This window comes from Cryptomeria japonica, chromosome 8 (genome assembly GCF_030272615.1).
Source record: "Cryptomeria japonica chromosome 8, Sugi_1.0, whole genome shotgun sequence".
In the NCBI taxonomy this organism is placed as follows: domain Eukaryota; kingdom Viridiplantae; phylum Streptophyta; class Pinopsida; order Cupressales; family Cupressaceae; genus Cryptomeria; species Cryptomeria japonica.
Window position 1 is genome coordinate 414,257,781 of NC_081412.1, and position 14,709 is coordinate 414,272,489.

The following is a 14,709-nucleotide window of genomic DNA, read 5'->3' on the forward strand; positions in this document are numbered from 1 at the left end:
TATTCCAAGCACTCTTCATCCTGCAGCAGATGTTGGTACTTTTACTCTTCGGCCTAAGTGGTGGGCCAAGACCATTGGTGATCTTCATGATGATGAGCTCATTGAGGGTAGATCCATTAGAGGTAAGAGCCAACAACACACAGTTAATTTTGCTCTTATGGCCAACATTCACAGTATTTATGAGCCTCAAACATATACAGAGGCTAAAGGTGTACCTGAATGGGAAAAGGCTATGGCAGCGGAGCAACATAGTCTTCTGAAAAACAACACTTGGGTATTGTCTGATCTTCCTCTAGGAAAGAAGCCCATTGGCTGCAAATGGGTGTTTAAAGTCAAGTATAAAGCTGATGGAAGTCTTGATAAGTACAAGGCTTGATTGGTGGCAAAAGGGTTTTCACAGGAGGGCATCGACTATGAAGAGACATTACAGCCAAGATGAGTACCATTAGGCTTGTCCTCGCTCTCTCAGCTCAATTTGGATGGAAAGTCCATCAAATGGACGTCAAGAGTGCCTTTCTCAATGGTGATTCGCAGGAAGAAGTCTACATGACGCAGCCTCTAGGTTTCAAGGTTGCCGGTAAGGAACGCCAGGTATGTAGACTAGTCAAAGCACTCTATGGCCTCAAACAGGCTCCTCGTGCATGGTACATCAAAATTGATAAGTACTTGATTGATCAAGGCTTTCAGAGGAGTCCTTCAGATCCCAATTTGTTTGTCAAACATACTAGTGATGATATTCTATTTCTAGTAGTCTATGTTGATGATCTCATCATTATTGGCAATGCAACACATCTGATCATGCAGGTCAAACAAAATTTGTGTCAACATTTTGATATGACAGATTTGGGACTTCTCCATTATTGTCTTGGTGTAGAGGTTTGGCAGACTGATAGCCACATATTCATTTCTCAGTCAAAGTATGCCAAGAGCCTACTAGATAAGTTTCGTATGCAAGGTTGTAAACTTGCATCTACACCTATGGAGATAGGGCTCAAATTATCAGCCAAATCAGATTCCCCTGTAGTGGATGAGTCTTCATTCAGGCAACTAGTGGGCAGCCTCATCTATCTCACTGCCACTAGACCTGACATCAGTTATGCTGTGAGCTATATTTCTTGCTTCATGTCAGCCCCAAAAGTTGAACATTGGGTTGCAGCGAAGCCTGTGCTTCGATATGTGAAGGGCACTCCTGATTTTGGCATTCTGTACAACAGAAGCAAAGATCCTAGGCTGGTTGGTTTTACAGACTCAGATTGGGCAGGTTGTGTTGATGATAGAAAGTCAACTTTTGGGTATGTTTTCAGCTTGGGTACAGGTGCATTCACATGGACCAGCAAGAAGCAACAAGCAATAGTTCTTTCCTCGACTGAAGCAGAGTATCGGGGAATTGTTAAGGCAGCATGTGAGGCAATTTGGCTACGTAGGATGCTTGCAGACATGCAAATGTCTCAACCAGGACCTACTCTCTTGTTTTGTGATAATCAAGGGGTTCTAAGATTAGCCAAAAATCCAGTCTTCCATGAGCGGACAAAGCATGTGGAGCTTCATTGTCATTTCATCCGCCAGCATGTTGAAGATGGATCAGTGATACTGCAGTACATTCCTACAGAAGATCAGACTGCAGATATCCTCACCAAGTCGTTGAGCTCGGCAAAGTTTCTCAAATTTAGAGGGCAGCTTGGTGTGATAGATAGCATGACCATTAAGGGAGGGTATTAGAATATTTAATTATATTTTAGTCACCTATATTTAGTTCCTTGTTTAATGGTCATTTAGCTTTTAAGCTTTATTTAGCATTTAACTTTTTCTTTTTAGTTAATTAGCTTTTAAGCTTTATTTAGCATTTAGCTTTTTCTTTTTAGTTAATTAGCTTTTAAGCTTAATTTAGCTTTTAGCTCTTTAATCTTTTACTTTAACGTTATGTTCTAATTATAGAACATCTTCTTGTAACCTCTATATATACGTGTGTATATCATTCAATGTAATCATCCGATTATTGAATCATTCATTCAATTTATTTTTCACAATAAACCTCAAATTTCTTATCCACAACTATAAATTCTCCACAATTCTGATAAACAAAATGCTCTCCAAGTTGATAAAACACTTAATTCTCAATCTGTGAACAAGCTGGGGAGACGTCCAACCTATTCTCTCCAAGCAATTCAATGTTACAACTTCTCATTAACAATCACAAATACGTCCAGCTATGGGGTATTGTCCAAGCTGCTCAGAATCAATGGGTTTCATCCTCAATTCTCTTTAAACCAGTGTTCCACGGGTGTTGGGGACGGGGGGACGCGGGGACCAAGGGCCTAAGTTTGGGGACGGCAGGGGGACGGCGGCGGGGGGGTGGTGGTGCTGATATAGTTATACATATACATATAGTATTTAAAAAACTAGTTTTGAAAAGATTTATGACAGTATTATAGTATAAGAATTACATTTCAAATGAGACTAGGAAATTTGAAATGCTAAATTAGTAAATCTAAATACCAAGATTTCTTCAATGCTAATTGTGTTGTTATATGGATCTTAATCAGACTCGGAGGTTAAATTTTCCCTACTTCTATCGGCACGGTTTCCCCCTATATTTTTTAACGGGGGTTTGGGGGCAGTGCCCCCAAGTTGGGGTCAAGGGGTAGTGCCCCGCGAGGCCAAAAATACTTTTATTATTTTCTAAAGGAGTCAAGTGTTATTTTTCTATTGGCTCACGTCCAATTAGGGTTACCCCTTAACCCCCAAAAAACTTAAAAAGTCATTTTTAAATTTTTTTTTAATTTTAAACATTGCATATACGTGGGGGCGGTGGGAGATGTCTGGGCGTCTCCCTGTCCCTTGAGAGACGTCTGCATGTCTCTCGAAGGACGGGGAGACGCCCAGATGTCTCCCAAGGAGACGTCTCCACGTCTTTGGCGGCGATTGGGTGGCAGTGGCGGGACGGCGGGGGACGTCGCATCCCCGTCCCCCCGTCCCGGAGACGTGGCCAAAAAGGGGGTGGATGCGTCCCCGTGGAACACTGCTTTAAACTCCAAATCTGAAGCTCTCCAATAACCTGTAAGTGTAAATTCCCAATCATAGATGTGCAAAATGAGCTCCCAAACACCTTTTATTTTCAGGCCAAACCCTAATTTCGAATTAGGGTTTCATTTGCCCTTTTTATTAATAAAATAACTTTATTTTAGTTGCAAGACAATCCCTTTAGAAGTTTCGATTGGCCATAGGGGTCAATTATTCATTGAATGGGGCTAAAATCACTTAAACCAACTCCTCCAAGTTGCCACGCCTAGGAAAGGTGTTATGGCTTTTATTTAATAATATAATACGATAAGTGATTAATATAATCACCTTTTTATTATTTAATCAACTTAGGAAATATTTTAATATTTCCTATTTTATTCATCAAGTGCTCAAATAAACTCAGAATTGTAAACTGATTGAAGCCACCTGCTTGTGGATAATGCCTGAGCGACATAAGCCAATTGGTAGTTTTCCCCTAAAATCTAGGGATGCTTCTAAAAAGTAGGAGACTAACCCTGTCAACCTGAAACTGAATCCCAATGGTTCCCCTCTGCTGTGTGCACCTCCGGGATGTTTGTCAGTGAACTAAGAGTTCCTCCTAAAAAAAAAGAGCACCTCCTAAAAAATAGGAGATGCACTCAAAGTCTCCAAAACGTTCCTAGAGGTCTCTGGATGCCCTTAGACCACTCCCAGTCAATCCCTAAAAAAAAACTGTTGTCAACTGCTCCAAACTGCTTGAAAGGCTCATGCATGACTCTCTAAGCCCTTGAGTTGGTTCCTTCCATGCTCTGCTGGCCTATGAGAACCAGATAATAGACCAACCTTGCTATAAATGCTGTTACTAAGGAAGGGCAAAAATTGGGGACATGACAGTTTTGTCCACTAACTTGACAAAAAAAATCGAGGGTCTTCAAGGACAAAAGAGATTAAGGTTTTTCATCCTTGAATTTCTGATCTTGGAGGGGTTTCTTTCTCAAGATTACCGAATCTTTAATTCATGCTTCATAAAGCAAAAATAAATAATATATCTTCTAAATTGCTGTTCCTTCCCCTTGATTTATCTTTTTATGTACCCCTTTTTCTTCAATAGTCATAACCCTTCATATGCCCTTTGGCTTTTAGTTAATTATCATTTAATTTTTTGTTTTAAGAAAATCGCAGGTGTAGGAACAAATCCCATGACCCTGCCGTCATTTGCCACATTATAGATATTAACATGCTTGAATCTGCTGCTATCAAAGGGATCTACAGCTGCCTAACATCTTCTGCAATTTATGATCAGTGATTAACAACCTCTCAAGTCCCACGGAAATATATGGGCACAAAACAAAATTTAGTTTGGGCTCTTAAGGTTTAGGTGGGGGCATTACAGTAGTTGAGCTAAGGTGTTCATTCTGAATCTGAAAGATGTTATGAAGCAACAACAATCTGTGAGGCAACAACATGGAATCCATGCAGACAACCAACCAATACCCAAATCCCATATCAAAATGTAGAACCTGCTGTAAGAGATGAAGAAGAAGTTTGTCAACCAATCACCTTGAAGTAAGCATCCATTCATGGAGGACATCAAGACAATGTGAAGATGAACTCCCATATGCCAAATAACCATCACAATTGGCCACCAACCCTCGCTGTCATAACTCTAATCAGCAACATAGATGATATCAAACATGTCATCAAACCAATGCCAATCAAAGAATATCCAAAAGAAATACCCCTCAACATTCCCAGACTGAGTTGCTGATGTAGTCAATGCAAAATCAGGAAGTGCTAAATGATCCAACTAGGACAGCCGCTATCCTATGTAGAATCTATGAAGAATAAATCACCAATCAACAAGTTGATCAGTGCCCTATCATCAAGAAGAGGTGACAAGTCCACGGATGAATAGTAGATGTTTTCGTTTTGCATCATAGACAAACCTTTAGTGGCTGGTCCACTATAAATGCCACCCAATATCTCATCAACTCTAGGTAGGAAGGAATCAACTTCACACCTAGCCATCCCTACTTGAATGTTCTCAATGCAAGGTTTTAAATTTGACTCATTAGATGAAAGAGAATGCTGATCAAACTCAGAAAATCAGACTGATGCTTATACCTCTTCTCTTGTTCACACACAACAACATGTTCTTCTTGTTTGTTTACCTCAAGAAGATCTTTCTGTGCATGCTCCACTTGTATACATTCTTCTCGTGGAAGAAATAATGATCTAATGCATGATTCCTGTTGTTTCCTCGCATTATCTAGCTGTTTGCATCATTCCTTGACCTCTTGTAGGTATTTTTTTGCTTTGGCAAAAAGCATCTTTGCCTTCTTAGCTCTTTGTAATCATCCATCACACATTCTTTGTGTCTTCTTTAAAAAATAAAGCATTTGTGGCTTGTATCCACGACATAATCCTCATGTTTGACTCCCAAATCAGGAGTGCCATGTTCTGATTTTTCTTCATGTCTAGGAAATTTGTCATCATTGGAATCAACTATCACACTGGAAGATGCATTGTGATCACCTAAAGAATTTGTACCATCATTATCCATGCCAATCTCATGCCCTACATCAAGGGAAGTCATGTTTATCTCTCCTATAGAATCCTCTTGTGAATCTTCTCACAAGGATGATGAAGCCTCATGTGAGTCACTCTCCAATGCTATCCTTTTGTCTTCATGAACGGGATTTGCATGTTTATCAAATTCTTCATGTAGATTTTTGCATACTTCATTTGAATAATCTTTCTTTTTACACTGCTAATTTGAACTTATAGATATCAAATCATCATCATCCTCTTCGGGTACACCCATAAATTGTGTGAAGGAAAGGAGGTCACATATTTTCTTAGGATGAGTGCAATACTTATGGTGGCTATTCATAATTGCATCATTGAATGCCTTGGCATGAGGCCTCTTACTTGTACTTGTTGATGGAGATGAAACCTTAGAGTGCCTAGTTTTCCTTGCATGTGCAACATCTAAACACTGCAATTCTTGATTGTTCTGAGGTTGAGTTTCTCTTAACTTTGTAGGATCCTTCGTTATTTTCTCATGGCTAGGTACCTTTTCCTTCATTGGTGAAGCAGGAAGGAAGGTACAAATTTTTTTCCACCTTTAATTCTGGCCATTGATGTAATCAGCAAATGAAGCAAACTGATTTCTACCCTCAGGCTGGTAGAATCAAGGCTCTGATACCATTGAAAGATCCCCAACAAGACTGGCCTGAATTTTTCCTTAACTTTTATGCTGTAGTTTGGTGGTTTTATGATTGATTTCAGAGGTGTTTGCTTGGGGTTTGTCACCAATGGATTGTTTGGGGTTTTGTCATGAATAATTGCCAATGAACTAATATTTTTGAATTCAAAATACAGAAATATAAATGATTGATAACAAAACTCAGAATTCTGATTTTTGAGAACAGCAGTACGATAATTTCAGAATTAAGGAATCTATTTCAACGGGATGATAGAACTGCATACCAAGTGTCCAACGCCATGCCTGGAATGCATTTTATTAAAGAAATTGGTGCTAAATGCAATCTAACAACACCCAACAGTTGGAAATGGCTCTAATTAGCTTTATTTGTCCCAATGGTAATTACCAAAAACAAATACTTGAATTCCACTAATTTCCACACCTGGTTCCTAGGACGATTATTTGATCTAATGAACGAAACAGTAATCTGGAAGAGAGAATTATTCTTGTAACCAATTAAATCGTTGAATTACTCCTATGCAATGCTGACCATGCGATATGTATGAGATTCGTGCCCTTTAATGGCTGGATCGATTTAGTTTGGGCTTTCAGGAAACCTCACAGTGGTACGACTACATAAAGAAGCTGTATTGTTGACTTAGAATATGAAATGGCTGTCCTCTAGGTCTCCAAACCCTCACCAATCTACATACAATCCTCTATAACTGCTGAACTAAATCTGAAATGAAGCACAATTAAGAATTCTGTATGAATCCCTCCAACCCGTGGCTTGGGATATTGTCCAAACCCTCTTGTCTTCAAGGAGTTTTTGTTCCTCAAAGCTGCTATGCTGCTGAAATGAGTTGCAGAGCTCAATTCCCGAGAAGCTGATTGTAAAAAATGATTCAAAGATAATCAAATTGTTGCCTCCAATGTTCTTTTATTGTCTCAAAACCCTAATTTGATTTTAGGGTTGCTTTCCCATTATTATCATTCTTTAATGAAGTTTTTATTTGATTTTTATCAAATTATTTCCTCCTCTAGGTTGATCGTACCTTTTCTCCTAGGCTTCATTTTATTATTTTAAGTTGTTTAAAAACAACTTAAGTCATGTCCTTTTATTATTTTAAGTTGTTTAAAAACAGCTTAAGTCATGTTCTTTTATTGTCACAAAACCCTAATTTGATTTTAGGGTTGCCTTCCCATTATTATCATTCTTTAATGAAGTTTTTATTTGATTTTTATCAAATTATTTCCTTCTCTAGGTTGATCGTACCTTTTCTCCTAGGCTTCATTTTATTATTTTAAGTTGTTTAAAAACAACTTAAGTCATGTCCCCTAGCCATCATGGCCCAAGGTGGTCCCCTTTATTATAATATTAAGATACTTTATTAAATCATTATAAAGTGATATTACAATCACTTAACTTTATTTCTTTAAATAATTAAATATTAAAGTCAAACTTTAATATTTAATTTATTCAAATTACATCACTTGGCCTCCCCCAAACTGAAAATTGATGATGCACATGCCATCTTGGTGATGCCCAAATATAGAAGGTGAACTACTAGTGTCCTCCTAAGAAAAAGGGATTCTCCTAAAAGTTAGAGACTGTCTCCAATTAGTTGAAAATGCATGTAAGGGCTCCTTCTTTGCTCCCTAGTCCTCCGGGTGGTCAACCAGTCAATTGGCAGTCCACCCTAAAAAATAGGAGCCCTCCTAAAAAATAGGAGATGGTCTCAAATCATCCAAAATGGTTCGTAGACATCCTTGAACCAACTCTCAGTCATTCCCTAAAAAATAAGGATTCCTCCTAAAAAATAGGAAGTGCCTTTGAACATCCAAAATGGCTTATAAAGCCCTTGCGCAACTCCACAGGCCTCAGAATGGGTTCGCTCTTTACTCCACTGGCCTACGAAAACCCAATGACAGGCCAATCCCTGCTCAACTGCCTGTCACCTAGGAAGTAGACATTACAGTATTGCTTTGTGATGTTCCGTGAAAATAGCCCTTGAAGGTTTGTTTCAAACTTTCAGGACATAAAGTGCTTTTTCCAAATTGGTAACTAGTTTCACGTTTCTTCTTGATATTTATTGAGAAAAGCACTCTTGATGTCCTTCCGGTGTATCTTCTATGCATGTTACATTGAATCCACCACAACATCCTTCTGGGGTACCTTCAACTCATATGACGATTCTTTTTTCTACCGGTACAAAAGTGTTTTCAGTCTAGAATCTATTTTCCTTCTGTGCAAAGTCTTTGCCAATGATTTTTGCCATATGTTTCTCAATGCCACAGTCTGCTTTAAACTTCATTCAACAATGTTTTTTATCAAATCAACACCTTTTTAGTGGATGCTATACTTGGCTTTTATAGCATTGTCCCAAATTTGGGCAGTGGTACTCATCGGAATTATCAGAGCATAATTTATTTGAATAACTTAATGATGAATCACTTTCTGCCTCACCAATCATTTTGTTGCTTTTAATATCATTAAATGTATCATATTGCCATTCTGATCCTCTTCTGTCACTGTTGTTAGTGATATCTATAATACTACTGGTTTTTGTTTGTAACATATTAGTGTTTTTTTGTTTCATTTTTATACTTTCAGTTGCTTCTGGTTTGTCTCGTTCATTTTCCAAAGGAAATATACAGAACTGATATGATCCCAAGGACTCATAGATAATCTGGTTACTGCTAATGGACACTTTCAGAAGTCTTAGATCAAACAGTCTATAAGCTTTTGATTCATCATTGTATCTAATAAACATGCACTTTCCACCTATGATTTTCACAGTATATCATTTTTCTAGTTGTTTCCCATCTGGAAAAAGTATCAGCAAGGATAGGACAACTAAAGACCCATAAATTCTTTCCCAGTGGTTTTCTTTCTATTTTATCTTTTTGTGTGGTTGTTATGCTGGAATTGGATTCTCTCTCATTATAATGCTTACCCTTGTTTTGGTCAATAATGTGTCTGTTAATAGAACACCATATAATATTCTTCTCTGAGATATGCTATTATTCAGAAGAATGTTGATGTGTTTATCTGCTACATTCTTTGCTAGACATAATACTGTTAAATTATAAAGTTTGAACAAGCGTCCTTAACTCTTTAATATTCCCCTATAGGTTTGGACTTCAATTTGTTCTCTGCCTTGGGCATAATAGGATCTTTATGGAGTGTTCTGGTGTTTGATTCTTTATAGTTGCTGAACATTGAAGTTTAGAACCCTCACAACTTTACCTTTATTTATTCTAAAAGTAGTTTCCCACATTCTTCTGTATGTTTGATTACAGTTATTCTTCTGAATCAGGATATTTTTTTATCATATATACTGTTATATATATCCTACTTTTGATGCTGTCTCACACAAATCCAGTGTACTTTAAGAATATTTTATTCTTGTTGTGCACAAATCCAATGTACCTCTAAGAAGACTTTATTCTTGTTCTGCACATTTACCTTCTTTCTCATGTTGCTTAAGCCTTCCCTTTTTTCTTCATTTAACTTCTTTATGCTAGTCTTCTTCAACTCCCCAAATAATTCCCAAGAATCATCATATTGGATCGTGGTCCTTAATTCTCTTCCAATCAAGTGCATTCTAACCTGTTCATGCAGAATTGGCCTTTGGTTTCACCATCTTACTCCAGCATAAAAGGTAGAACACTAAAACGAAGTAAAAGAATCTAATGCTAAAAAATGTATATTCATTATATATTTATTAATCATGTTTAGATAGAGTCCAGGAAACCTCCTTCCTTAATCATGGCTTTTTCACATGTAAATATATCCATATCATAACAGTAATACTTCATTGCTATAATGATATTAATTCTTAGTGGTGATAATTTCTAATAAAGGTCTATTTCATTGGATCGACAGTGAGTATATTTCACTTATAATCTCATCTGTATAGATAGAGCTAGTGATGGAAGATTCAACATGCGAGTGTGATAATGTAAGTTGTTTTTCTTCATTTCTCTCTTCCTCTGTGAAGCATTAATTGCAGTAGATTACTGTATTTATTATTTTTTAACCATGTGAATTACAGAATATGAATAATATATTTTTTCCTTGGTTGTTTACAGTGTGGGTCTTAATAATATATCTAATGACACAGTGATGCTCATGTACTTTCTGAATGAGCTCAGCTTCACTCCTGGTGTCAATTAATCATTTAATTTGCAGTTTAAGCTCAAGGATTGCAACTTGACCCCCCACACACTGTTTTTGAAAGCAGTACCGGGCACAGTTCTCAAGTAATTAAAATCATATTTGGCATGGACTAGCTTTTGGCTGTCAAGTCAAGTCTAACTGTAAAATCTAATTCCTAAACGATGAGTTGCAATATAGAAAATTAATTGGAATATCATGCCAATGAACAATATACAAATAATAAAGGGTAACACTTTTATTGCATGGGTAGAACTTAGCCCAAAATTTCTGACTCATAAAAAACTCGGAACTTAAAAAATACTTTAATTTCTTGAAAAATACGACTTTTTTGCAAAATTCAATTACAAATGTATCAAATGAGTCTAAAAAACCACAAGGAAGTGTTTTCTATTAGATTTGATTCTTGAATACACATGGACTAGAAATTCAGATCAGCATGTGGAGTTGGATACAATAGCTAGTTGTTAATTGACAACTATTATGAATTTATAATGATTGTCTTTGAAAGTCATCATAATAAATTGCATATTATGCAAGTGAAAAATTACAATTTTTTACAATTTCCTCTTTCCTGATGTAGTGAAAAATTGGGTGACAAAGGGTATGGTCCTTGCACTCGGTTGTGGCTCCCTGCTTGGCCTAGAAGATTGTTGTTGTGGCTCCACCTTGCTGCTAGATGGCAATGACTCCTTTGCCACATCAATGTCATTTAGGACAATCCAATCTCCCTTGCTTCTGCTACAGTGTAATGTCCCCTATGGGAACTTTACTCAATTTGCCCTAAATTTTCCCAATTAGGGTTTGGATGATGCTTGGAAATATGTATTGTCGAATTAGCATCTTGATATAGAGCCTGCAACCAGGTTAGTATCACAAAATAAATAAACATAAAATTCAACAATGTACCAATAGAGTTTTAATTTGCTATTACAATATTCAAAGTACTCAATAGATTCCTTTGAAGTTCCATCAATCAATTCATTGTCATTATGGAGCACCTTTGGGAGATCATACAAGGTGTCTTTTGAGCCAATCCAACAAGTTCAGGGGCACGAAAGTGCTACTGCCATACTGCCTTCTGCTCATGTGATGTCCCCGTCTTTGCAATTATAGTATAATAGCAATAAACCCTTATGTGGTCAAGGAGTGGCAGACCTTGAGTACCATCAAATGTTTAGAAGATAGTTAAAAGCAAGTTGTACATAGCAAGTAGATAGTTGTATCAGGAAAATCGTCAAGTCTTTTAAGACTATTTTCCTTAGTGGCATTAAGAGATATAAAGATGATACAACAAGTATGATGTTTAATATAAGATCGCCATGCATCCATCACACCACGTGATAAGTATTGGAGCGATTCCATGAGACATTATAAGTGACGTGGCTGAGATAGAAGAGAATGATATTGAGGATGAGGCAATCAAAAGGTCTATCGCAGGCAAACAATATGGTTATTGTGGATGAAGCCTCCATCAAACAAGAAGAAGCAAACTATCATGACACTAATAAGTTGTTCTTATGTCCGCCTCAAGAAGGGTGGATAATGGGGTCGTCATTTAATGACCTTGTGTTCATCATCAGTTAATCCGGTTAAAGGAAGTGCTCGAACTAGTTTACCCAAGGGATATGGGTAGTTAGCAATCTCTATTAAATTGATAAAATGACGTCAGCAAATAAATAAAGATCATCATAATATTAAATTTGCACGTCAGTGATTAAGTATGCAATTATAACGTCAACAATAGAAGGAGGGAGTGATGTTGAGAAGAGACTCAAGAACGACGATGATAATTATGTTTTTGAATAAGGGAAACAGGTTTGGATGGGCCCCTGAAACCCATTACAACCAAAAGATCAAAAGATATACATTAAAGTGCAGCAAAACACAAAAGACAACAACTAAGAAAAGGACAACTGACGAGCAAAAAAGCCAACAAACTAGAGGCAACTAACAAAAACAAACAAGACCGACAGAGAGAGCCCAAAGTTAGGTTAAGTTCTGAAGCATCTCAGCTGCTTCTAGCTCCAGTTGTTCCGTATTATCAGCCGCCCGCTTGATTTCCTCAATTTCCTTGCTTTGGCTTTGCATCTTTCTGGTGCTCGCACGCATTCTTCTACCAAGCCCAGTCTCCTTATCCTCAAGGGTATCTTCCTTCGCTTCAATGATGCCTGCCAAAGCCTTATCCACATGGTCATTCTCAAGCTTACTGATAAGAGCCTTTGTTGTCGAGTAATTAAGCATTAAGGTAAATTGTGTTAGCGTTGGCAGTTTACCCATCGGTTGTCGGCAGTTGGCACCGGGTAACTGACCAGACTCCTTTATATTGTATCTGTTTCCAGTCTTTGGACATGCTATTGTAGTCGAACATATTGCTATCATTGTATGTACTGGCTTATTATGAATCAATAGAACACTTGTGAGTTCCATATATTCTGTGTACTTCTGTCATTTATGCAATGTCTTAACCTGACACCCCAAGGGGGAAACATTTGGCGCCGTTGCCTAAGTAAAAACCTGGGAGCAACAGGGAAAAGGACGTACTACATGGATAATGGGACAACCATGACCAGAAGGAACGAGTGACCCTGACAGAGAACCCGAAGAATTGTTCGAGGGGGAATAGACACTCACGAATGATTTCTCCTGCATCCTACAGGGGGCAATCAAAACGCACGTAAGGAGGGAAGCCATACCCGAAGATGTCCTAGAAGATGCTGTATGGAATTTGCTCGGAGTAAGCCCCGCTGTGAATCGATTGATGAGCAAACTGCCTAACCTTTTGGCACAAGGATTTTTGGCTCTAAGCCCCGCTGTGAATCAGTTGATGAGCAAATTGCCTGACCTTTTGGCACAAGGATTTTTGGCTCTCCAGAACCGAAGGGAAGACATCTACCGAGAGAACCGACGACAGCAAATTCTACGGGAATTTAGGGAGCGCCAAGAAGATGAGCGCAATACATGAACTCTGACGGCCAGGGAGAATAAATAAGAATGCCCCCATTGTAATAAGTATGTTAGTGACATACATTATGTACGAGGGATGAAGTAATAAATTTTTTTTTTGTGTTTTGCATACATGGTGTGTGCTTGCTGTGTAAGGAAGTGATTTATGCCCAATATACTAAATAAGGACAAAAATAAAAAGATACAAAGTGACGAATGGGAAGTGGCACAAAGAGCGTTGAATCTCAGACAACAGATAGAACGAAGGCGTAGGCTAAGGCAGCTTGCCGACAAACGACCGATCGAGGGGTTGCTCAAAGGGAACCCAAGAGGTGTCACGGAGGTTGTGGAGGCAGAGATAGACGAAGAGAATTACACTCTCTACACTGTTGTAGGGTTGCCCGAAGGGAACCTAAAAGAAGTCACGGAGGGTGCCGAAGGAGAACTCCACAGTTTGCCAGAATACCACCATAGGATAAGAAGTTGCGAAGAGTTGGTGGAACAAACAAGGCGAAATCTAAACCTGATTGACGCTACCAGAGACCTACTAAAGAACTTGTCCAGTTCGGAGGACAACCAGAGGGAGACGACCGAAGGTGACGGTACAGCCGAAGGTGCCGGGGGAGCACAAGGTTACCATATGGGACGCAATTTGTTGGATTCGGGGTCAACCTTCTCTGGAGGACCCACGAGTGGAGGGTCAGGTGTAGGAGGCAGAGGCAGAGGATCACCAGGTACAAGCACACAAGGCATTAGAGGACCGAGACCCAGTGGTGGGATGGCAAGTAAACAAAAATTGCCAAAGTTCACGGGGGAAGGCAAGGAAGACCCCGTACGCCACTGCCGTACATGTGAAACTATTTGGTCCGCCAACGGAGTGACGGACCAGGATGAGTGGGTACAGCAGTTCCCAGCCACATTACGCAGAGTTGCCATAGATTGGTACTCCGATGTTGACAAGCAAAAAGTGGCCACATGGGCCAATCTACAGAAGGAATTCAAGGAAGAGTTTCGATTGCTCCATGATGACAATGAAATCGTAGCCGAGATATACAGTACCAAACAAGGTACGAAGGAGACAGTACGGGCATACAACAGGAGGTTGAAAGAATTGCTGGGTAAAATGGAAAGCCAAGTCGCAAATGGATTGAAGAAATGATGGTTCGTTGAAGGGTTGAAATCCTCCCTATGGAAGAAGATGAAAATTATACCCTCGATGTCATATGACGACACCTATAATAGGGCGATGGACCTAGAGAGCGAACACAAAACGTTAAAGAAGAAGAAAAGTAATAAATACTCATCCGACGATGATGAAGGCTCTGACGGGGAAAGCAGCAGCGGTGGCGAATCGAGTAAAAAGATGCACGCGCTC

At 38.7% G+C, this 14,709-nt stretch overlaps 1 protein-coding gene across 9 annotated transcripts in view; it reads left to right on the forward strand.

Annotated features, from left to right (window-relative positions):
* The window catches only part of LOC131028555 (nodulin homeobox), a 184,613-nt gene that overhangs the window by 40,372 nt on the left and 129,532 nt on the right, over nucleotides 1–14,709 (forward strand). For 3 of the 9 annotated variants that reach the window (XM_057958853.2, XM_057958852.2, XM_057958854.2), the window contains one exon: nucleotides 10,098–10,173. The exons of the other annotated variants lie outside the window; for them this stretch is intronic. In XM_057958853.2, the coding sequence (XP_057814836.2) occupies nucleotides 10,144–10,173 (30 nt within the window). In that variant the 5' untranslated portion in view covers nucleotides 10,098–10,143. The remainder of the gene's footprint in view (nucleotides 1–10,097; nucleotides 10,174–14,709) is intronic. 9 annotated transcript variants of the gene reach the window in all.